The following is a 25,691-nucleotide window of genomic DNA, read 5'->3' on the forward strand; positions in this document are numbered from 1 at the left end:
AACTAGAGAATGTTTTAAAAGGCATTACCCAGAGCCCTTATTAGTAATTAATTGGGACCTGCCGTATTTACAAAAATCTATGAATTTATGATACCCAAAAAAAACTAGACATCTGTTCCTACTTAAGGTAGCTAATAAAATAACCAAATGTGGTAATTAAAGCAAAAAATTAAGCATTTTACTACCATAATTAATAAGTTCCAGTTGATGAAAAAAAGCAATATTTCACATAAGAATGCAAGTTAATAAATGTAGATGGACTGACAGAATTAGACAATCATCATTTTGCAATTTCTAATGAAATAACACATGCAGTTGTAAAACCATTTGACGAATGGTTTATGGAAGAATAGATTTTACAGGGTCAAAGTAACATGCAGTAGATTTGTCACACAAAGTAACAAAGCAGATTGGAAACAAGGGAAGAAATGTAACTTTACAATAAAGGGATCATACTGTCATCTCCCTAACCCAATGTGTCCACTTCATCTTCACATAGAAGCCTGATCTTAGTATTAGCAATGGTTGGATAACCAAATATTGTATGTCTCCTGTTGCAACATGAAGTATACACATCACCTATGATATAATCTTATAAGATGAAATTCTAGAGGAACAACTAATCTGATCTGTCATGAAAAAAAGGAGTTGTTCTTTATTGAAAGACTTGAGGGACAAAACAACCACATGCAATGATCAGTCATAGATAAGATCCTACTTTGTCCAATAGGTTGTAAAAAACATTTTTAGGACAATTGAGAACATGTGAATATAGATGAGGTGATAGAAGATATTAAGAAATTGCTATTAGTTATGGAATGTCATGACATCTGTAATCTACTTAAGAAAATTTTAATATTTTTTAATTAAAAAAATAAAGATTTACTCAGAATAGGGATGACAGTAACGAAAATAAGGGCAACAAAATCTCAAGAGCTCGAAAATGGGTAGATGAATGGTAACTGAACAGACCATGGCCAAATCTAAGGAAGGTAGTAAGAAAAAGCTAAGAGTTCAATTTACATCTCATAATATTCAAAGGGCTCAAGGACTTATACCAGCTAACCCTGGAAGTGGGGATGAAGGTAGGAGGAGTGATTGTGTAAAAAGCAGTTAGATCTCAAGGTCCCCTCCCGAACTCCACACCATTAGGGGACTGCTCTCATAAACACAAATAACTGAAAGTTTATTCTCTTGTAAAATAAAACAGAGAGTCTCTGTATGGTATTTACCTAAAAGGTGGAAGGCAGAGGATTAAATGAACAAATACACAACGAATGCTGAGACACCCAGCAAGAAGCTTCCAGCCTGACCCTTACCTCTACACAGGTGAGTGTTCTCTAGGGAATCACATCAGCTGAAAATACTCTAAAGTTCCTAACTCTGCTTGTTCCTCGACAAATGGTCCAGACTTCAGCAAAGCTCACAGTCGAAAAAGTCCTAACTATATTCTAAGAGCTCCCAAATAGGTTTTTAGTTCTTAATTTGTAATCCTGAACAGACTACCAGATAGCCAAGGAAAGCATCTAACACAATGGTTCTCAACAATGCATGCACAGAAATCGCTTAGGAATCTTTTCAAAATGTTGATGCCTAGGTCCCAACTCTATTCAACTGTTGTGTGGTGGGACTTCAGCACTGGGATTTTTTTTTTAAACTCCCTTTGTTATCATAATGTGCAGTTAAGGCTAAGAACCTCAGCTCTAAAACTGCATCCATGAAAAAACAAGTTTACTTGTATAAACATTCAGCAAATGAAAAGGAACTCCTGGAAATTAAATATGGGCTACCAGAACTAAAATGTTCAATAGAAGGTTTGGAAGATTATTAACTGAGAAAATCTCCAAGAAGGTAGAACAAAAACACACACACACAAAAAATAAGAAAATCATAAGATCAGTCTAGAAATTCCAGGAGGAAAAAACAAAACAAAACAAAACAGGGAAATTGGAGACGAAAACTACAAAAGATTAGTAATAAGAAAGACTCCAACACCAACACTGGAAGCTAGAAAAACAATGCAGTTAAAATTAAGAATAATTACTTCCAACTTAAAAATTCCACACCCAACCAAACTATCAAACAAATGTGAGGATGGAATAAAGACATTTTTAGACATGCACAGACTCACAAATGCCTCATATTCAGGACACTGTTGAAGGAGGGGGGTCAGTTCCATTTCTCAAGACTCACTAATGGCCTTGCTCAAGAATTTGTAAACTTGTTGAGAAGGTGAAGCCAGACTATGACCAAGCTTATCTTCTCCAGGAAGATTTCAACTAAGAGACAATCTGAGCTTTCTTTTTTCACTTTTTACCCAGTTTTAATTTTAAGTACTTTTCACATTCATTATTTTATTATTAATTAAAATAATAAAATATTTGGGGGAGAAAAATGGGTGTCAGAATACCTTAGAATCAATCTGACATAATACTCAAACAGAGAATTAAACACACATTGAAATATTGAAATAAAATGATAGGTAAAGTCAGAAGTAAACAAAAGAGGAATCGAATCTAGATTTTAAAAATAAAACCCACTTCAATTACAAAAATATCATCCTTCATAAAAAAATATTATGGGTGAAGGGGGTCAAAAGGCACAAACTTCTACTTATATAATAAATAAGTCATGGGGATGTAATGTACAGCGTGGTGACTATTTGCAAGCTGTTGCTAAGACAGTAAATCTTAAAAGGTCTCATCATGAGAAAAAAAATTTTTGTAACTACCTATGGTGACAGATGGTAACTAGACTTATTGTGGTGAGCATTTCATAGTATATACAATTATCAAATCATTATGTTGTACACCTGAAACTAATATAAAGTTATTTGTCAATGTTATAATCATACAATGTTATAACTAAAATTAAAAAATTTCAGCAATGTATCATTTGGTATTGCAGTATTGTTTACTAACCTCTGATTCATCACCCTTCTCTCTATAAGCAGTAGCAATACTGGTCTGAACAGCTTTAATCCATGCCTGGCGCAGCTTTTCAGAATCTGCCTGAAGCATACAACTTCTAAAAGAAAATAACATTGTTTTCTCAGACACTAAATTAACTCCAAAAATAATAAGGTTTACTTTTTGTATACTTCGCCTTTTAATAATTTTCTAACAAAAAAAAAAAAAATGAATTTCTGTTGAAAGGTTTGATTTCATCTATCTTTAGGACAGAGTGTATTCACAGGAAAAAATTAAGGTACCAATGAAATAAGTTAACTATTTGGAAAGAAATCACCCATTTCTGCACATTAAAAAAAAAAAAAACCTTTAAATTTTCCATATAAACATAATAACACATATTTTCTTTGGGTATAAATATAACACAACAGTTACCAAAAAAATTTGAACTGATATATGACTTCGGTATCTATGATAGCTAAAAGTATTCATGTGGCCACATCAATCTTTACGGAATTTTAAAAATATGATACTGGGGAGAAGTTATATAAATATCTGACTAATAACTGTAGTCACTAATGAATGAAATGTACTTTTAAAATACTTTTTTCCTCTTTAACACATATCACCACAAGTGAAATACAAATCTTTCTCTACTCTGAAAAGTTCTTTGAGACAAACTATAAAAATCCAAAAGCAACTCTCAAATTCTTTAAGCCCACTCACTTTGTTGGAGAGACCACCTCAAAGCAGAACCGTCGTTCTATGTCCTCACAATGTTTCACTGTGCAGAGCCTGAGATCTTCCACTACCACAGTAGGGTTATCCTACAATAAGGAAACACACCTCCCGTATTTATCAATCTAGGTTTTAAATACTACACCAATAATAACATACTTAAAAATATTACTTGGAATAAACAGTCTAATTTTAAAGATTTACATTTTATCTTATATTAGATTAGAGATAGGAATTAGCAACACAGATATAACTATAAAGGTAATTCTTCCCTGTTAATAATTTTATCTGTCTCATAAAATTGCTGTATAAGGATTAAATGAAATAGTTTAAGCTTAGTCTAACATTTAGTAGGCGCTCAGATAAATTTTAGATTCCTGTTTATTTTCTTTCATATCCATATGCTCTTGATTGCCCCCTCACATATAATAAAAGCTACTTTCTTCCAAAAAAGAAGCCTTGAATGAGTCATTTTAAATAAATGAAAGAAAAATAAGAAGCCTACATATTCTTCTTAAATACCTAAGAAAATGAGAAAGGTTTTATCATTTTCTAGTACTTAATAAAAATATAAAACTAAAACCAAGTTTATCAGAGTAGAAAAAACCATCAACTAATTAATTAGTTAGACTAAAGGATTGTATGGAAAAAACCTGCAACCGTAGAACCTAGCAAGTAAATTCATATTCTGTCATCTCAAGAGTAGAGTGAATCTTTAAAATTTACAGTTTGAATATATCATTCATAAAGGCTAACAAGGTAAAAATCAAGTAATAAATTAACTAATGGTTCATTTTTTTCTAATTATTTTTAACATCCTCAAGTCACATGTCCTCTCAGTATGCCTTTAAAAATTACTCACCCTTAAAATTAAGGTTCAGGAAAACAAATATATAAGAACAGTATTAACGAATTTAAAACCCTTAAAATTTAGGTTCAGAAAAACAAATATATAAGAACAGTATTAACGAATTTAAAACCCTTAAAATTTAGGTTCAGGAAAACAAATATATAAGAACAATATTAACAAATTTAAAGGTTTCTATTTAAATTACTTTAAGGTTACATTTTAATGTCATTTCTACCCTTTCTGTATTATCACCTGTGGCCTTATGATATTTCTTAAAAGGCATCCTTTTCTACAGCCTCAAAATAGTACTGTGGAATGGTAGTGTTATTCCTGTCACACAGCTAGACAAAGAAACATATGAAGAAAAAAAGTAATAATACTGAGGCACAGAAAAATCCATCTCAAAGCTAGGAATTAAGAATTCAGGATTCAAAATCACTCTGCTTTTAAGTATCAAATGTTGATACTTTCCACTTTTAGTCCTATTATGCCCAAACATAAAACTAACAAATGGTAATTTCACACACAGGAATATTAAGAACTAGGAACTCAGTGGGTTTTCACTTAATTACTTAACAAAACACCTACCTTAAATTTTTTCTGGTAAACCAACTGATTGTTCTGTATTGAGAACCAGCGTCTAAATAAATACAAAACAGATTTAAGTTTTCATATATATAATTCATTTCAGTTGTTAGAAATATTTGGGAAAACACTAGAAAATCAGTTTATAGTAATTATGTTTTGAGAAGTACATTGTTTTGTTTTGCTTTATATAAATTGATGTCAATGAGATAACTACTGAAAGTAAAGAACAATTTTAAACAATTTTAAAACCACAGAGTAGGAAAATAAAATTACTATATTTTGATTCATTTTTAGTCAGAAATTTAAATCCTAATGAAAACTTATATTTTATGCTATTACCAAATAATAACTGTTTTAAAATAATAATTTAGTTTTTTGAGGTTCCTCAAAATAACCAAAATCTTTCCCCCAAAACAATTGTTTTTATTATAAAGTAGAAGTAAATTTACATAGTAAATAAGACTATCCATTTGTACAGAGTAAAACGTTGAAATAAATGCTTTGTTTTCAACCTTTTTTGCAGCTAATTCAGCAAGTGTTTGATTCATTAAGCAAAACAGAAAATTAAATCATCATTTTACAACTGCTATCAAACAGGAGATAATCGCCAATTCACTTGGCCTTATTTTCATATAAAATTCTTCTAAGCAGAATAATCAAAGTTATTACTAAAAATGATTCTCTGTTTATATTGTTCAGCTCATTATTGCAAATTTCTAGGTAACAATTGACTTCAATCTTCTTTAGAAGAAAAAGCTCAGCTACATACGGCATATTTACTAATTCTAACTTATGAAAACAATAAAAGGACCTAAAGACTTACAAAAAAAAAATCACAGCCAAAAGCCATTCATAAAAGGAAGCAAAAATTCTCATCAAGCATGAAAGGTAAAACAATATTTGAGTCATTATTTTAAAATTAGTTTTATGTGAGATGATTTCTATTATAAATATTAGTTATTAATCTATTAGCAGATAGAGATTCTACCTTTTCATTGATATTAATACAAAGAACTAGAAATTGTATTGAGACATATTGAGAATTTCTATTTTTAAAAATTAAGTTAATTCTCCAAAGCTGAGAAAATGATTGGATGCTTTTCTATTTTTAAACTAGACAGATAGTTAGGTTTTCTTGCTACTTAAAAAGGTATCACCTGTACCATTAAAATAGAGATTTGTTAAAATAGCATCTAGATAAAACCAAGTGGGTTGTCTTTAAATGCCAATCATCAAGAGGCAGGCTAGAAAAGGAAGAACTTCTGGGTTTGTTTGCTTTGGGACACATAGTTGGTTAGAAATGTTAAAGGAAATACCTACAAACAAAGAAAATGGTGCAGCTCTGCCACATGGAATGACATGCAATGGAAACAATCTCTGATAATGACTACAGTGTTTTTTTAAAAATCATTTGAGGTAGGATGAACTACAGCTTAATAAAAATTCTTATGTTTTATAACACAGTAATCATATTATGTAATTTGATGAAAAACTAAATAGAGGTTTATTGTACAATGGAAAAACATTCATATAACCATGTAAACTTTTCATGCTTCTGAGGTCTTCAAAAAATAAATTTCTTTTACTTGCTGCATCTTAGGATCATAACCTTTAAAAATAATAACATACTAGATAAAAACTTATGTTTTTTGTCAAAGGCCATTTCCTCTGATTATTAACTTTACAGATCATATATATGATCACATATGTATTTCTGAAAGCCAGGTCCCCTGCCATCTATCTGCTCCTGGTAACATTTTCACATTATCAGTTTTTGTACACTCAGGAAAGACGCTAGAAATTCATCTTAAATTAGCAACGCCTCTGAAGTAATAAAATCATACTGTATCTTAGAAAGAAAAAATTTTTCAATTATTAAGATCTTTATCTTATGACACTACTCCCCTCTTCTGCCATTAAAAAAAGGAAGAAAAAAGAGCTAATCATACCCATTTATATTGATCAAGACTTCAATCAGGTAAGTAAAATAGAATATAATTTTTAATTTCTCTTAGAATAATCCTAGTTATTATTAACATTTCTAATAAAAGGAAAAATGAGACAGTTCGTAGCCTATGGAATATAGAAAAAATACTTAGTATTTTAAGCTCGTGCTACGTGCAGTTTGAAGATACTTTAAAAGTTAATTAAATTAAAAAAAAATTTGGAAAGCATTGTACTGACAACTACACTATATTCTACAAGATTCAGAAGCTGGCCACAAAGCTAAATTATAAGAGTGCTTTAAAAAAAAGAAAATTTCTTAGTTCATTAAGAAAAATAAAACACTATATTTCTCTCAAATTGAAATAATAAAGATTTGAGACCAAAATATTATATTCATAAACAATTAAATATTAAATTTTAAATACCAACGAGAGCTTTCCAGATGACAAAATTGGGAGTGGATATATTAAAAAAGTAAATCAAGTATCTTTTACCCCATTTGATCACTACTAGTCCCAGAAATGCACTTGAAATCAAAAACATGAGTAAAAGTCAAACTTCTAAATTGACGGCTTTGTCACTAAAACTATACAGATAATGGATTCACAAACACATTCGAATAAGTGTCAAATAGGTAAATGTTTAACAAAATTAAAAGCTTGAACATGTATGCTCCTTTATTTAAAATTCAATTTTAATTTTAACAGGGAAAAAGACCAAAATGGTCAAACAAATAAACAAACAAAAATCTAGAAACCGACAATGTTTCCTTTTGGCATAACTAATATGGTTATTATCAAAGGGCACTAATTCCTAGTTACTGTCTAAATTTTTGAAAAGCATTTCCTTGTTTATTTCCTTTTTTAAAAAAGATATAAAGGTATTCACATTAATCAGTGTATGTCTTCTTTAACTATAAACATATCAAATGTTCTTCTCCAGATTAAATGAAGTTGAGGAGCTGGGCAATGAAAAGTTATAATTCCATTCCTCAGAGAAGATGTTTCTATTTTCTTCCCAGTTTAAAACGTAAGAGACTTCATATCCATTGCAAGTAATCCAAGTGAAATGCAGGTTAATTATGAGCTTTCTCGTGCCAAAGAGGAAACTGGAGTAAGGTGGGGATGAGGGGAAGAAAGCCATTTGGTACCTGATATGATCGGGCTTTTTCCTGTCATGTGAAAAAATGGGGCAGGATTAAAACATAAGGGAAAGGCGGTAGAAGAATGAAAACGCAAATGTGCAAAATAAGCAAAGGACTAGCATGATATGAAAATAAAGCAAGAATTAAAGGAACAAGCTTAAGCTCATAACCTAACAAAATAGTCAAAATTATCGGCTGTATTTTATTTACATATTATACACATATGCATTTGTACAACTAATTCCAACACTCAGGAACCTGAAATGCAATCTTTCAGAAATAGTTGAAAATTTTCTTTAAGTATTAAAAAGTTATGGAAGGACTTAGCACAATTGGGCATACCTCTACTATTATTTTCTGCCTCTATCATCACAGCTATTAAATATAGATAGTACTTTTCCTCATCTTAATAATCTGTTCTTTATATATCACTATAGATATATCTATATAAACCTAAGACAAATAAAAACTTTTCATAAGGGAGGTGAGATCACTAATTAAGAATATCAAAGATTATAAAATATTATCAGCCAAATAAACCTACCTCCCACCTGCTCACCTCCTTTTCATAAAATGATAGCAGAGACTCGAAGGCCATACATAAACAGAGTTTAGTTTTAATCTACATGGATACTTATTTTAAAACAAAGAGCCGATAAAAATAAAAATTTATATCTGTACTAGCAGCATATAAAATACTTTGCTCTAAGAAATTATATAATACAGTTTATACTTTCAGCTATATTTTCTAGTTCAACAGACTGAGCATAGCACATAATTATGCAGCTTCTTTATTAGTTTTACCAGCTTATTACTAAATAATGTTACTATTTAATTATTTTCCTTGTTTAGTCATCCTTTCTGAATTTCTCATGAAAAGCAAAAGAGAAACACAGGTAGTAGTAATCCACTTAGCACTGATTTGAGTCTGAAGTGAAGCTGTCACATTGAGAAAATGCCTGTTACGGAAATATGATTTTGGTAGGTCTCACATGTCTTCAGAAAAATATATAGTATGGACGTATAAAAATCTTAAGAGAAACCAAAAACTAGAAATCTAAAACCAACCAGAAACAAAATCAACAATTCACGTAAGACATAAAACGTTTCACTTCTCATGCTACTTCAATCACATCATGTAAAATTATCTCTTCAGTTAAATTTCAGATTAAAAAATGCTTTATTTTTATAAAGCACAGGGTCAGGTTTTAAAACTATCGGCTATTCCTAGCCAAATTGGACTTTCTCTCAGGAAGAAAGTCTTTTTAAAAAGTTGATTTTGAAAATATTATACACCACTATTCCATAAAACTATATAATGGCAAATTTGCATCATATCATTGGTACCTAAAGGTGACAACGAAAAAAGTTCCCTAAAGCTAATCCACAATCTAAAAAACAAACAAACAAACAACCAGTAGACAGAAAAATTTCTGTCTCAATAGCTGGGTTCCTGGATATTTAAAGTTAAGGCACAAATATCACAAATATACATTCTTTTATTCAGAGGCTAATAGACTATATTAAATCGAGGTGGTAAAGAACTAATTAGAAAAGTAGGTTAGACACTAAAGTCATATATAAGTAAAAAAAATTATTTGCAAGTATTTCCTGAGATTAGATTTTTTATAAACTTTATATAAAAAATTTAGATACATTCCAAACTTAAAAATTGAAAAGATAATCTAAATAATATCTAATGAATTACTTTCTTTCCTCTCCTTTTTATAGTTACTGACCTATAACCTAGAAAACATTTAAGATTTCTGTTAACAAGATTTTGACTTTTGTTTTTGTTTGTGAAGGTTTTATATAATGTTTATATGCTCTAGTCCTACAAGTCTCCTTTCAGTGTTTTCATCAAAATGTTCTTTAAAAGCACATGAAAATGAAATTAACTTGCTAGCCATAACTTTTCCTAATAATGCAAATGGACTAGGAAGGTTTATTAAAATAGTTTTTAAGCTATTTTCTAATAGCTGAAGTTGTATTTTGATTTATCAAAATATAGTTTGGAGTTTCCTTATCAAGTAAAAAGAAATGCCAGGTTTTGCATCTCAATTTTGTCACAAACCAGTAGTGTGACCTTGAATAAGCAACCATGTCTCTGCGCTTCTATCTCCTAACTAAAACTTAGGGTGCTGAACTGCAATCTATGATTCCAATCAATAACTGCCATCCCACTACATATAGATCGCGTCTCCTTTGTAAAGTAGCCTTATTGCTAAAAGTATTATCTTTTTCACTTTGCAAATGGTAGGTAACATGTCTACCTTGAGAATTTAAGTTATTCCCTACTTGATTTTAGTTACATTTTAATATCTGTACCAATTAATAGAATTCATGAACAAATTTTAAAAAAAGGTCCATGCTTAAATCAAAACTCATTTTCCTCTACTGTCTGAAACGGCAATGCAATTTTCCACTAACACTTACTGTGCTTCATTTTGAAGTCTGAGATCATTTTTCATTGGAGTATCCACGGAAGTTCATTTCATTTCTTCTTAACATAATGGTATAGTTTCTATGGATTTATTTTATTTTCACTGTGTTAAACTTTAAGTAGGTTGTTTTGAAATCTGAAGGTTAAAATTCAATTCTAACATTACCTTATGAAGCCATATTAGTTGTGATATCTTTATTATAAAATTTTATAATCACACTGTTTATTTGAATTTTCTACTCTGGCTATAGAAATTTTCCAGGAAAGGCTTAAAAGATTATTTGTGTTAATTTTTATGGCTTAGAAAACAGAGTTTTGATTTTTCATTTTCACTTTACAATATTTAAAAACTTTATTTCTAACCAAACCATTTTAGTTGGTCTTTCTATATTCATATATTATTTTTAAAGTTCTACATAATTCAAAAAGGCTTACTATCAGATAAAATCATTATTCTTTCCAGTTTACACTCATTATCATGTAAGAAAAATAATTTCGAATAAAACACACCATGTACCATTTAAACAGTTAGCAATATCAAATTCTAGGGAAATGCTCAATAAATTACTGATATTTGAAAATATCAGTAAATGTTTTTTCTATATAACCTCATCATTAAGAAATCAACATAAGTGCACTAGGAACCCATTCCAATATACTGAATAGTCAAAGCGCAATCATTTCCATTTAAACAAAACTGTACGCCAAATAAACTTACCAAGAAAATTCTACTTACTTTGCTAATTTACATTTAAAAAAAAAAAACAATCTTCTCTATCATTAAGTAAATTTATATCCTGTTCAAGAACTAAACTATATATATTCAACCAACAATATAATAGTAAATCAATTAACAAAAACCCAATACTACTCTCAATTATTATATAATTTTTCTGACTACTTTTATGTTTTGCAATAAAGAGAATAAAAGACCAATCACTGCTACTCAGAATGATGATCCTGAGAAAACCTAATCTTTTATTTATGCCTTAATGTCTGATTTTATTCTACCATATTAGCACATGGGAAAATACAATATAATATTTTATACATTCATTTAACAGATTGACTGGATTAATATTTTATAAAAATCAATTCAGCAAAAAATAGTCAGAGTTCTTGGTAGCTATCAAGTTTAGAATAAGGGAACATCAGCTGCCACACACACTTAACATATAAGAACAATCCCATTTCCTAAAACTCGTGGTTAAAGTTATCTGCTTAAAATTTATAAGTAAATACTAAGTAAAAATGTAAATAAACATTATATAGGGGAGGAACACAAAGGAAAAAAAATGCTCACTTGGTCTATTTACCCATTATGTTCAACACATAATTTGTATTGTACAGATCTATTTCATAACAAATATGAAAGGTAACTAACATTCAAATTTACCTATTATAATGGTCTAGTCACTATAGACGAAGCATTATAAAAATTCTCTTGGCTTCTGGGTTTAAACTTTGCTTAAATTATAGAATTTAGAATTAGTATTGTCATTTTTCACTTGCCTCCCCTAGAAAGGCGTCTTATCTTCAAGGGATTGGATTCAGGAAAATTACTATGGATCGTGAATTTGGAGAATTATGAAGGCAAGAGTTGCCAAATCAAAGGAAAAGTCAGAAAACTGAGAATATGGAAAGATGGAGACTAGTATTTGAAATATATTACCTGTTCCAAGTTTTGAAGGCATTGCTGGCTCGTTTGAACAGATATCCTTCCATAACAATGCCATTTGCAGCATCTACATTATATTCTAACTTAGAATCATCACTGGAGAAATCCTAGACAAAATAACACATTAAAAAGTTCATATGATTTGAATAAGTTCCCTAGACAATATATTTATTCTAGAGAAACAGCTCAAATGGTAGAAAAGCTTTGTATTAAGATAGTTATATCAAAAATGTTCAAAAGAAAAACGGGGATCTAAATGTTTACTAGAAGAATGTTTCGACATATTAAAGTATTTTAATTTAGTGGACTATGCAATAATATTATCTTGATGATATAAAACACAGATGATTATACAGAATATACTCTAAATGAGAAAACAAAATATAAACTATACAGATATATGCTGTGATTAAGAGCACAAAATAATATGTTTACAAATAGACAAAGAGAGCAACTAAATATTATATACGGTGCTATGCTTAAAATGTTTTCATATTTTCCCAATATTTTGTGGTGATATGTGTGCTAACAAAAAAAGGGAATATGGATATATTTAATTGGGATTATTTAAATCTACCATTATTTCTAAATATATTATTATGATGGTAGTTTTTAAAATTAGTAATAATTCCACTATATGGGAGTTTAGAAATAAGATGACATTTTTTTTTCCTAAAATAAAATTTAGTTTTGCAAAGGATAAGAACCACAGTTTGAAGTGGGCATGCTGAGCTTACTTTTTTATAAGGACTATAGAATCACTCATAATCTTCTATCATTCTAATCATTTTAATATTCACTTTAATATTCACAAACTTTTAATTTTCTTCCAAGGATTCGTAACTTTTGAAATAAAAAATTCTGTATTTAAAATTCTTCCTGATGAACTACCAATATAATTTGAACAAAACTACAAGATTGCTGTTATCCCCAAATTAAAAATCAGTCTTAGAACTTTCAAAATTACTGCTGCGCTGATGATCAAAGATGGAATGCTATCCTATTAGGGAGAGTAGTAAATTTTCTGTCTTGAGAAAGATTTAGACAAAGGCTGAATGACCACCTGCCAAGATCTGGAACATAGAAGTCCTACACTTAAGGGAAGCAGAGTGAGAGTGACCTAAGGGCCTTCCGAATCTAAGAGTCTACAAAGATAGAAAAAGGAAATAGACTAAATTCAGAATTAAAAGCAAAAACTCCTGGCATGTCTCAAAATTTAACCATAAACATATAATAATCTAAAATAATAAAATGAAACAGAAAACGTAAATTACTTACTATATTTCTTCCTACTTTTTTCTTTGGGAAAAAATCAAGGAAACTTTAATTCCCTCATTTAAAATTTATTTGAGGCTATAATTGTCTTAATTATGCAGACAGGTTTTAAGTCAGCAATAGATATAATTGAGTTCGGCAACATTCTAAAGGTTTCATTTATGATATCAGCAGTTTTTTAATAACCTTGACACTACTTAAACATCAAATAAGACTTCCTTGAAAGTGCAGCATATTATAGGATTCTATTTTCAACTACATTTCTTAAGATAAATTAACTCTTCAATTTAGTTACTATTGATATCAAATTAATATGTTATAGTACTTAAAATGTTACATGATTTTATAATGAAATCAACTAATAATGTTGGATAGAATATATAATATTAGAATTTAAATATATTGAAGCTCCCAAATTAGAAGAGCATACTCAAAGGCAAAAGATTAAGTAAAAATTTAAAGCCAAAGAGGTAGGCAGAGCAAAGAAACTAGTTTTTGCTTTAAGAGCATTTGTCTCATAGGAGATCAGGAAGCTTTGGTGTGGGGCCCAGGGAATAAAAGGCAAGACCAAGATTGGCAAGACAAGAAGGACCTTTATTACCACTTCAAGATTATGCTGGAAGTCCTAACCATCAAGATAACAAACAAAAAGCAAAGGACTGGAAAGGAAGAAATGAACTATCATTATTTGTAGATGATATGACTTTGTATGAAAAGCATCCAGAAGAATTCAGAGATAAACTAGTATTAAAGAGAGCTTAACAAGATTACTGATTATAAAATCAGCATAGAAAAATCAACTTTATTCAAATACATAACAAAAGTAAACAGCAAGAAAAAAATTTTGAGATAACATTTACAATAAGATTTATAATGTGTCTAGGAATAACTAACAAAAGATGTACAATAAAATTATCAAACTTTATGAAAGACATTAAAGAAAACTTGAGTAAATGGAAAAATATTTTAAGCTTATGGATTAGAAGATATTATAAAATAGAGATATCAATTCTGCATTGATTCATAGATCCAATGCAATCCCAATCAAAATCCCAAAAGCTGTTTTATGCACTTTGAAAAGCTGCTCCTAAAATTTATATAGAAATGCATAACTTAGGCAATTCACTTTTGAAGAAAAGAAGGTAGGAGGCTTTGCTTTGTCAGGTATTAAGATATATTGTAAAGCTAAAATAATTAAGACAGCACAGTTCTGGCATAATTAAGACAAAAAGACCAGTGCAACAGAATAGAGAGCATGAAACAGACCTCATGTATATGGAAATGTGATGTACAACAGAGGATAAAACACACAGTAGTAGCAAAAGTACAAACTTTTAAATAACTGATTCTGGGTCAACTAGCTACCAATGTGAGAATAAAAAGAAATCGGATTCTCTACCTCACACCATACACAAAAATCCAATTGCAGATAGATTAAAGATCTAAACATAAAAGGCAGATTTATAAACACTTAGAAGATTATACAGGAGTTATATCTTTATGATCTTGGGTTGGAAAGAATTTATTAAACAAGACACAAAAAGACACACACAAAAATATAAAAATAAAAAAAGATTTATTTTAAAAACTGTGTGAAAATTAAAAACACATATATCCCAAAAGGGTATTTATATCAGAATATATGAAGAATCTGATCAATAGTTAGGCAACCTGATGGAAAAATGGGAAAATAACTAACAGATATTTCACAAAGAGAATATCCAAATGACAACAGGCATAGGGGGAAGTGCTTGAGCTCATTTGTGACTAAAGCATAAATTAAAACTACAATGAGATAGCAATATCTACCCACCAAAACTGGCAAAAATTAAAGACTCTTACAAGACAATGAGGTGGCAAGGAGCAATGGGAACTCTCACACAGTGCTGCCTGCCGAGAATGGAACAATGTTTGGAAAAACAGTTTACATGAATGTGTGTAGCATCATTATTTCTTTAGTTGATCAAGTTCAATTCTTAAAAATCTAAATAATTACATTAGACATATTTTCCCTTAATTTTGAGTTGATTGGATCTTCTTTTCCTTTTTTTTTTTTACCTGTAATGCGGCCTTGTGTCAGCATTTAAGGGCAGAAAAAAGGTAAGTATACATAATGAGCAAAAATAGCATTACTTTCTTTAAAGGAAAACAGTAATTGACTATTATTTAAAATCAAAAAAATTAATTTTAGATTTAATAATCTACTTTGAGTTGTGTATAAAATAGGGAAAGATATTAAAAGATGTATAATATTCATCAAATAATTCAGTTTAAGCACATAGTCACACGTTTCTACAAATATCACGATCTCTTGTTTTCATTAGAAATGACTGGTCCCAATTTTTAACAGTCTTTCCATGGTAACGTCATTAACTTACTCAACCAAAAGTGATTTAACCTTCAGCAAAACAAAACATTGAGTTAGTCTTACCTGACTATAGCTAGAAGTAACTAATTTAAAGACAGTGTGGTAGACAATCTTCTTTTCTTTTTGATTATTAATAACCCATCATCAACAAAGTTTTTCTTACTTTTATTACTGATTCCACTTTCATTTTTTCCCACTGGTATGTTCTATGTCAGATCTAGTTTACTGGTATTTTGAATTCTAAATAAATCATAACAAAAGTTGATCTGACTGCTCAAAAGCAAGGGAACAGATTTCTTAAAGCAATGCTAGAAGGCATTTTTTTTTTTTTTTAGGGAAAAGTGCAAATGCAGTCCCCCACCACCACAAATTATGCAGCTGAGTTTCTGACATTTGGGAAAATCGCAAGGGTCAGTACATCCAAAGTGCAATCGAAAAGCCTTAGCCCGGCAAAACCACTTTTGTAATCACAGCATCTCCCACAACAGGTAAGTATGAAAGGCATCTTGTCACATACTTGTATTATGACACCCAACCTCCAATTCTTTCCTTTTATTTTCAGATTACTATACAAAAAATGTTACTACCTATATAAAGTAAAATATTATTAGGGAGTTCCGGGTGTTTCATATTGAAAGCTTTTAGCATGTAGAAATAAAAACTAGTTTCATATTTAAAGTTTTGTTTTCAAATATATTTTTCAAATATCAGTTTAGCTAGGCTTAGGCAAATTAGCAAGAAATGTAAGTGAAATGTCAGCATCACATGCGAGATAGGGATTGCTGCCTTAGAGTGACTGAAGCTGGAAAGTCTATAATACCAAACACACACATTGATGCTAAGGTGTTCTCCACCCCCATCTCCCCACCACATACACACTTTTACTGGGGTTGGTGATATCCTAACTGAAACACCATAAACAGTGTTTTCTAACGGCCACTTTTAAATTAAAGGCCCTTAAAAGATTGACTTTTTATAAACTGGTTTAAGACCAGGGCTTTCGAATATTTTGATGTAAAAGAATAATAAATGTCTGAACATTTGAAAAATATTTTACTTTTCACAAAAAAGGAGGAATTTATCTACACAATTTAATTATTAAAGCAACTCAAAAGGATTGTTCCAACACAATGGTATCTTGCTGAAACCAATAATCAAACAATCGTGTAAAATGGGAATTAATCTCCTTTAACTTCTCCCCTCTAATACCTTTTGTTGAATAGTGGAATGTTTTTGCTCCATCTCTCTTTTCTCTTTTGCTGCATCTACAACCAGTCGATCCAACTATAAAAAAAAAAAAAAGGAAAAAATTATACAGACCCCCCAAAAAAGTAAGTTTATTTATTTTTAATCAAATTCCCAATAAGTCACTCATTTTAACTTAAAAAGGTATTTTGGCTACAATTTTTAAATGGAAGTTCCTTTTTTTTCCTTAGTATCAAATCCTCTTTGAGTAGGTCTGTAACTCCTCCAGGGAAAATGTTTCTAAGAACAGTCATGGTTCAAGCAAATGTGACAAGAGGCCTTGTCAAGGACACAACAATGATAACATGTTCACTCCCTGAATAAGAAAAATGACTCTAGCTTAAGTTGCCCACTGACCCACTCGGCAATTCTGGTAGTTACAATCAAAGATAGAAAAGATTTTTTTCCAAAACAGTAAAAAGTAGCAACTAAGCTAGTGTAAGCCAGCTCTCTCATATTTAATGTAACAAGACTTCCAATCACCCGACCTCATGTTTTCATGTTTTCATGTTGGCTTCCTAAAGTTATAATCAAATCTAAAAGGTAGAAAAATAATTCACCAGATAAAAGAGAAAGCTAAAAAATAATAGTAATAATAATAGAATAGTAATCATTCATAAGACTAGAGTATAAAATCGCCAATTTTTAAGATTCTTTTTTAAAGCTCAAAAAATTTATGAAATTATAAAATCTCATTTCTTTCATATTCCTTTCCATCAGGAAAGATAATTTTTCATCAAAAGATTAGTATCTGATTTCCAGTATTATGACAAATGCACTGGCTTCTTGAACTCCTCTTTGCTGGAATAACAAGCAAATGGGTTATAAAATACTCCAATATGTGGTTCTGCTCTTCTAGACTGTGATGCATGTCATTTCATCTTTGAACTCCCATCACCTGTAACTCACTAATGTGTAATAAATAAGTAGATAAAAATGTAAATATCAACAGGAATATGGAAGATAAAGTATTAAAAGTCCAAATGTTTTAACTGCTATCCTTTAAAAGCTGAATTGAAAATAAAAGTCATCTTAAAAAACTATTTGATCTTTTATTCACTCTCTATCACAAATGTTTTTTTTCTACAAGAGAATAATTCTGGCCACAGAATCTTAATATCCCTGAATAGTAAATAAAGAACTAAAACAGAAACTATCACTATTATAAAATATTTGATTTAGATGGTAACTACACAACTTTACCATAGGATGTAATACATACATAACTTAGTAACATGTTATACTGATTTAATGAGTAATGCTGGTATGTGCTACACTATGAAAAAGTCTGTCCTCAGTAGTTTCTTATACTGAATAAGTGGAATAACCATTATGCCAGTTTTATAGCCTCAACAGAATGGCATGTAAATATTATTCATTCATTCGAATTGAAGTGCAGTACAAGACAATCCCCAGGATTCAAACTAATATTTATAAACTTCAGTGCATGTACCTCCCTCCCACACAGTACTGCAATGCAGTGATGGTTTTCTGCCTGTCAAATTGGTAGTAAATTCCTCTGCTGCATCCCACCCTACTGCTATTGCAGCAGAAAGGGAGAAATCTCTCACCCTACTGTTGGGGCAGAAGTACAAAGAAAAAATATTTTTCAACTTGGAAGACAGTGGGGGAAATATGAGTTGGAGAGATGTGAAGACTAGCATGCATACCTTCCAGATGCTGGGGGCTACATCAGGAAGAAAGAGCTTGGAGCACACCAGGATATGTCCCATGTCTCTATTAGTGTTGAATAGTATAAATTTAACAGCTCTTATAACTGGCTAGGTGCCCATAATCCTCTACCTTGTTTTGAATCCCTTGCACACCTACTACCTCAGATATCATCACTTCTCTTTCTGCTTTTCAACTTTTGCCATTCCTATAAGCTTTTTAATTTATGCAAATCATGCTACCTTAAATAAAATCTTCCTCCAACCCATAATTTTCTCTAGCTACCACCTTCTCTCCTTCTTTCCTTCACAGTACAACTTCTTGAAAATTTTCCCCTGTTCTCTACTTGCCCTTTTTATTCTCACCTGCCCACTGTAATTTAGCTTTCTAATTCTAAATTACAAATTTAGAATTTCTGCCACTAAGATCCTCAACCCTCACAGAGGTAACAAGTAACCTTCTAGTCACTAAACCTGATAGGTAGTTCTCAGTCCTAGGTTTACTTGATATTTGAACTGATAACTACCCTCAACACCTTTCTGAGACTCTCTTTCCTCAGCTTGTGCTACCAGTCTCCTCGTTTTCCATCTCCTCTCTCATTTTGTTCTCATGGAGCTCCCCTTACCTAGCAATCTCTTAAAAGTTGGTCATTCTTAGGCCCTGACCCAAGACAGATTCTCTTTTTACTCTATACTAATAACCTTGACCTTAACATCAAAATCTTTAGGCACCGTGTTGACACTTATATTTTTAAAAAATAGCTTCATGATTCTGAGATACCTATTAGCCCACTCTTGTGGCTGCAATTAACAATTATATGCTATTGACTCTTCAAGCCTATATCTTTCTCTTGAGATCTAGATATACCCACTTATGTATCATATCCTCATAATCAACACAGTTAAACCTGAACCCATCAAATTGGCTATATCTTAATATTTTTTAGATTTTATCTATCTATTTGAGTCCGTCCCTACTGCCATGGTCCTCATTCCAGATGCCATTGTCTACTGAAAAAATATCCTAACTGGCCACCTCCAACCAGGCCATATTATCCAGTAGGCACTGTAGGCACCTGGGCTTAGATGCAAAATTATGTCAGACATGGGAAGGGGAAAAATGCAAAACTGAAATTAATAAATGTCTAAAATATACAATTAATTTAGTCAACTACAAACCAACTTGGTTTTTAATAAATGATAACGTAAGATGAGGGTATAATCTAATGTTTGATAAGATGTGAAGAGTGACTAGAGCTTAGTCTTGCCTTCCTCCCAAGTCTGAGCTGTCCAATGTATACATCTCTATAACACTCTAATTTTCCACTGTGTGGTAGAGATAGCTAGGTGCCCCCAATATTCATTTGCTCTCCTTCTGTCTTAACAATAAAAAACCCAATTCTAGTAGGTCGCATGGTTATGTGATATTAAATCTATATTTTCCAGCTTTCCTTACAGCTATTAGGACATTGGGATATAGGTAGAAGTGTACGATTTCCAAGAAATATCCCTACAAAGAGAAAATGCACCTTTTCTCTCTCCTTTCTTCCTTCCTGTTAGTAGGAATTGTGGTATGATGGCTAAAGCTTCAACAGTTGCTTTGAACCATATGTAGAATCAAAAGATATAAGTCTGGGCCCCTATGGATCAAGTAATCACTATACCAGGCCCTTGACTTTACATATGAGAAATAAAATTCTATGTTGTTGAAGCTACTACTATTTTCAGCCTTCCATCACATGCAAACAAACCTAATTTCAATTTATATACCCAGAGAGGGCACTTATCACAGAGATGAACAGTCTGGTGACTTGTTGGTTTATTCCAATAAATTAAGTTTGGCATAGGAAGAGAACAGTATCTCTGTAATTCATGGCACATGCCCTGCACATCATCCTTCCCCAACACCGTTGGAACACACATACGTGCACGTACCATATTTATCTGGGGTCAGTAAATGCAATTCCATGCCTCTTTCCAATTTCTCTAAACTCTATTTTTCATCCTAATTCCTTTTCCTCAAAAAATAACCTGAACTTTCTTGGGAAAGAAAATCACCTATAAATTGATACTATTAAATCCAGAAAGCTTACCAATCAACAAAATAGAATGTCCCGGACCAGCTCTAATATAAAGTTCTGATCAGGCCTCAAAAATAATTTGAACATATTAAAATTTCTATATAACATTCTCATATAGGTATAATTCAGATATGTGCATTTGTTTGTATAAAATGATAAAGTTCATAAGTTTTTATAAACGTCAACTTCTAAAATTTTATGATTCAAAATAGCAAAATACAAATTTTTTGAAAACAAAAAAGAGCTATAATTCAAACAAAAAACCCATTAAGACGGTAAATCAATTTTCCAAATGTAACAAAAGAAAAATAAGTTACGTACATTGTAAACAAACACCTTGTTTTATTTTCCTTTTTAGTTCCCTCATATGCTATCTGTAACATTTTTTTACTTTAATCTCATTTTTGGTTACATATTTAATCCATACATAAATCTGGTGTAGAACCAAACATCTTCATTAAATAAATGATTATTAAATTTACCAATATGCTAAATTTCTTTTTAAATACAGATATCAGAGCAAAGGTAACAAAAGCTAAAATAAATAAGTGGGACTACATCAAAATAAAAGGCAAAGGAGGGAAACCATCAACAAAATGAAAAGGCAATCTACCAAATGGCAGAAAATATTTGCAAATCATATATCTGATAAGGAATTAATGTCCAAAATATATAAAGAATACATACAATTCAACAGCAAAAAAAAATCCAATTTTAAAAATAGGCAGAGGATCTAAACAGACATATCTGCACAAAAAACCTAAAATGGCCAACAGATACATGAAAAGGTATGTGACATCACAAATCAGAGAAAGGCAAAATAAAACCACAATGAGATATTATCTCATATCTGTTAGAATGACTATTATCAAAAAGACAAGAGATAACAAGTGTTGGCCAGGATGTGGAGAAAAGGGAAACTCTTGTGCATTGTTGGTAGGATTGCAAATTGGTGTAGCCACAATGGAAAATAGTATGGAGGTTCCTCAAAAAATGTAAAATGGAACTATCATATGTTCAGCAATTGCCCTTCTGGGAATTTATCTGAAGAAATCCAAAACAGTAATTCAAAAAGATATATGTTCACTGCAGCATTACTTACAATAGCCAAGATATGGAAGCATCCTAAGTGTCCATAAATAAGTGAATGGATAAAGATGATGAATGGATAAAGATGATGGAATATTGCTCGGCCATAAAAAATAATGAAATTTTATCATTTGTGACAACATGGATGAAACTAAAGGGTATTTTGTTAAGTGAAATAAGTCAGACAGAGAAAGATAAATACTGTATGACCTCACTGATATGAAAAACCAAACAAAACAAAAAAACTGAACTCAGAGATACAGAGAACAGTTTGGAGGTTGCTAGAAGTGAGGGTGAGGAGTGGGCAAAATGGATGAAAAGGGTCAAAAGATACAAACTTTCAGTTATAAAATAAATACATCCTGGGGATGTAATGTACAGCATGGTGACTATAGTAAATAATACTGTATTGTATATTTGCAAGTTGACATGAGAGTAGATCTTAGACATTCTCAGAAGAAAAAGAAATGTTAATTAGATTATGGTAATCATTTCACGATACATTAATATATCTAATTATTATGTTGTACACCTGAAAGTAATATGTTATATGTCAATTATATCTCAGTTAAAAGAAATAACAGATATCAATGTGCAACACAATCCAGAAGTATAGTACAACATTACCTGTGCACCAAGATCCTTCATGTAGGGCCCAAGTTCACTGAACAGATCATATCCTTGATGAAAGAAGGCCAAATGGGCATACATAAAGGATAACATCTAATAGGAGAAAAAAAGATTAGCATAATAAAATCAATTCTCAAATAAATATTCTGAAATTTAAAAAAAATCTTATCCTATTTAATGTTTAAAAATTCCACAAAGCCCAAAATATCAAACCCATCTAAAATTAAACTGAGTCATTTTTCTTAAAAGAGTATTTCAGAAATACATGCAAACATGACAATAAATTTTATTTTTTAAAATTCCTGAGTGTTTTAAATTTTTAACGATGCCCCAAATTTTAGTTATTTGTACTATACCCAGATGATCAAAATTTTTATAGTAGTAGTTCAAAGACGTTTTCAATAGTTTCACCATTTCCTAGGTACATTATAAATTACCTATCTACCTTTCAACCAAAATCCTTCGCAAAATCATAAATTGCAAGTAAGATATTAAAAGATTAGAAGGGGAAATATGAAGCTCTCAAAACAATCACAAACACTTTACAACCTACTAGGATCACTAAGTACAACTCAAAGTAGGGGAACGGTCATTTTTTTCTCAAGATACCAAAATAAAGTGAGTCAACGGACTCTGCCAATATGCAGGTTTCTTTATATTCATTCCAAAAATCCAAAAATGTTGTTAATGGGTTGAGATTTTTTTCCAAGGTTTCCTATATTTTACCTATTCGTGAGAGAGAAATCACCCTTATTTTTATTAAGTTGGCACGTGAGGAGGAATTAAATAATTCAATCACAATACTGAAAGAATCCTCTAAACATTATTTTTAACTGGAAGAGGCATCTGTTTAATTCTCTGAAATCTAAAATAGGCCATAAGGTTCCTTAATATGCAAAAATCCTTCCAAAAAATTTTTTAAAAAGAAAAACTAATTAAACAATACAGAAAGACAAAAGGACAAAGCTCACTAAAAGATTATTGTAGAATGAGATAACAATGGTTATACAACTTTGTGAATATAATAAAAAGTACTGGATTACATTAAAAAGGCAGAATATTAATAGTTATAACTACATAAAAATGTAAAATTCGCCTGCACATCAAAACACATAATAAGTATATTAAAAGATAAATGATAAAGTCAGAAAATACATGACAAAGCGTTGATAGTCTTAATACATAAGAGATGTTACAAATCAGTATGAAAAAAATTAACACTCCAACAGAAAAAGACACAAAGGACATAAATAGGGAACACAATTATACAAAATAATATATGGAAAAAAAAATTTTGTATTAAATAAATGCAAAATTAAACAATCAGATAATATCATCTAACAAATTGTGAGTAGAGTTGGGGAAACTAAGACCCAGTTTTGGGAAAATGTGAAAAATGTTCATTCAGACACCCTACTAGTGGAAATGTGTAACCTTTGAAATTTGACAAAATTTTTTAAAACTTTTAATAAATGCTTATACCATTTAGACTAAGTAATCTTGTCTAAATCTATCCTACAGAAGTAATCACATTCATTAGAATTTTCATAATGCTATACTTTAATGTCAAAAACATAAAATTGCATTAATGGGTGAAGTTAATTTACAGTATATTCAAGGTCACCAATCTATGACCAACAAACTATATCCAGCTCTATCATTTGTTTTTTTTAACATTTTTCCCCCTCCCCCCTTCTCCCTCCCCTCTGGTAACTACCATATGTTTTTCGATGGCCTATAAGCTAACAACAGTTTTTACATTTTGAAATGGTTGAAAGAAAAATGAAAAGACATGAAATTCATGGCACATTCAAAATTACATGAAATTCAAATTTCCATGTACATAAAAAAGTTTTATTGGAACACAGCCATGCCATTTATTTATGTATTGTTTATGGTTGCTTTTGCATTACAAACAGCACAGCTGAGTAGTTGTGACACAGACCATATAGCCCATAAAACCTAACATATTTACTATCTAGTCCTTCAAAAAAGAAGTTTGCCCACCCTTAGTAAATTCACGAGGTAGAGTTCTACCTAGCTACAAAGTCATCATTAAATAAAAATATTTTTGGAGTGTATTTGTGAATAAAGAAAGTTATAAAACGGTATACAGGAATGATTCCTATATTCCTTGAAAACAAAATTAATGCAATTTTAAAAAGTACATATGCATATTTCCATACACACATATACATACATACATACATACATAAATACACACACACAGAAAGAGAGAAAAAAAACAAAGATATAAACCAAGATATTAATAGAGGTTCTCCCTTGGTAGAAGGATTTATGTATTTTTAATTTTTTCTTCATATGTTTTATTTTCCAATTTTCTACAATTAACATACATTACTCTCAATCTGGAAAAGGAGGTAAACAGAAAGTATAATGTACTTATCTAATAAGAAATAACATAAATATAAAGAGAATTTAGGAAAAAGCTAGGTAGGAACAAGGATCAAGAGCAATTTAAGCATACTCTTTCAGGAAAAAAAAATAGTTTCAGTGAACAAAGTCAGAGAGGAAAAATTATTTCTAAGGTTCTCAAAATAAGAAAGAACATAATGTCATACCACTACCATTCCCTGCCTTGTTAACTTTAAGAGAGAAAACAGGAAAAAAAAATCAACGTCAACATGGGTGTAGCGCTCGGGGAAAAAGAAAGTGATTCGTAATTTTCATCCCATTTGTTTTCCAGCTACACACCAAAGAACAAATCAAAAAGCTGATACATCATCAACAAACCTGGGGAAAAAATTCTCTAAATACTAGTAATATAAGATTTCAGTCTCAAATATTAAATGTCTAATTAAGGAGCTCATAGTATATTAATAAATGAGACACACATAAATAACTATAAAATGAAGGAAACAAAAAATGGTTCACATATAAATACAAGAAAATAAGATTAATTATGGACCTGGAATAAATAAATATACACATACACATATACATATACACACACACACATTTGTATATATCATGCCTCTTTAAACATGTACATTCAGTTTCATGTTAAAATATTTA

The 25,691-nt window shown here is 30.6% G+C and overlaps 1 protein-coding gene and 1 non-coding gene across 4 annotated transcripts in view; both read right to left on the reverse strand.

Annotated features, from left to right (window-relative positions):
- The window catches only part of ACAP2 (ArfGAP with coiled-coil, ankyrin repeat and PH domains 2), a 129,171-nt gene that overhangs the window by 23,398 nt on the left and 80,082 nt on the right, over positions 1-25,691 (reverse strand). For 2 of the 3 annotated variants that reach the window (XM_039850527.1, XM_039850525.1), the window contains 7 exons: positions 22,653-22,748; positions 17,150-17,224; positions 12,292-12,404; positions 8,183-8,203; positions 5,086-5,137; positions 3,636-3,736; positions 2,922-3,027 (listed from right to left, as the gene is read on the reverse strand). In XM_039850527.1, the coding sequence (XP_039706461.1) occupies positions 2,922-3,027; positions 3,636-3,736; positions 5,086-5,137; positions 8,183-8,203; positions 12,292-12,404; positions 17,150-17,224; positions 22,653-22,748 (564 nt within the window). The remainder of the gene's footprint in view (positions 1-2,921; positions 3,028-3,635; positions 3,737-5,085; positions 5,138-8,182; positions 8,204-12,291; positions 12,405-17,149; positions 17,225-22,652; positions 22,749-25,691) is intronic. The other variant, XM_039850526.1, reaches the window with a different exon arrangement.
- On the reverse strand, positions 16,273-16,436 carry LOC120593113 (U1 spliceosomal RNA). Its single transcript, XR_005650299.1, has one exon. It is a non-coding gene; the product is annotated as a U1 spliceosomal RNA (small nuclear RNA).

This window comes from Pteropus medius, unplaced genomic scaffold (assembly GCF_902729225.1).
Source record: "Pteropus medius unplaced genomic scaffold, Ma_sr-lr_union100, whole genome shotgun sequence".
Lineage (NCBI taxonomy): Eukaryota > Metazoa > Chordata > Mammalia > Chiroptera > Pteropodidae > Pteropus > Pteropus medius.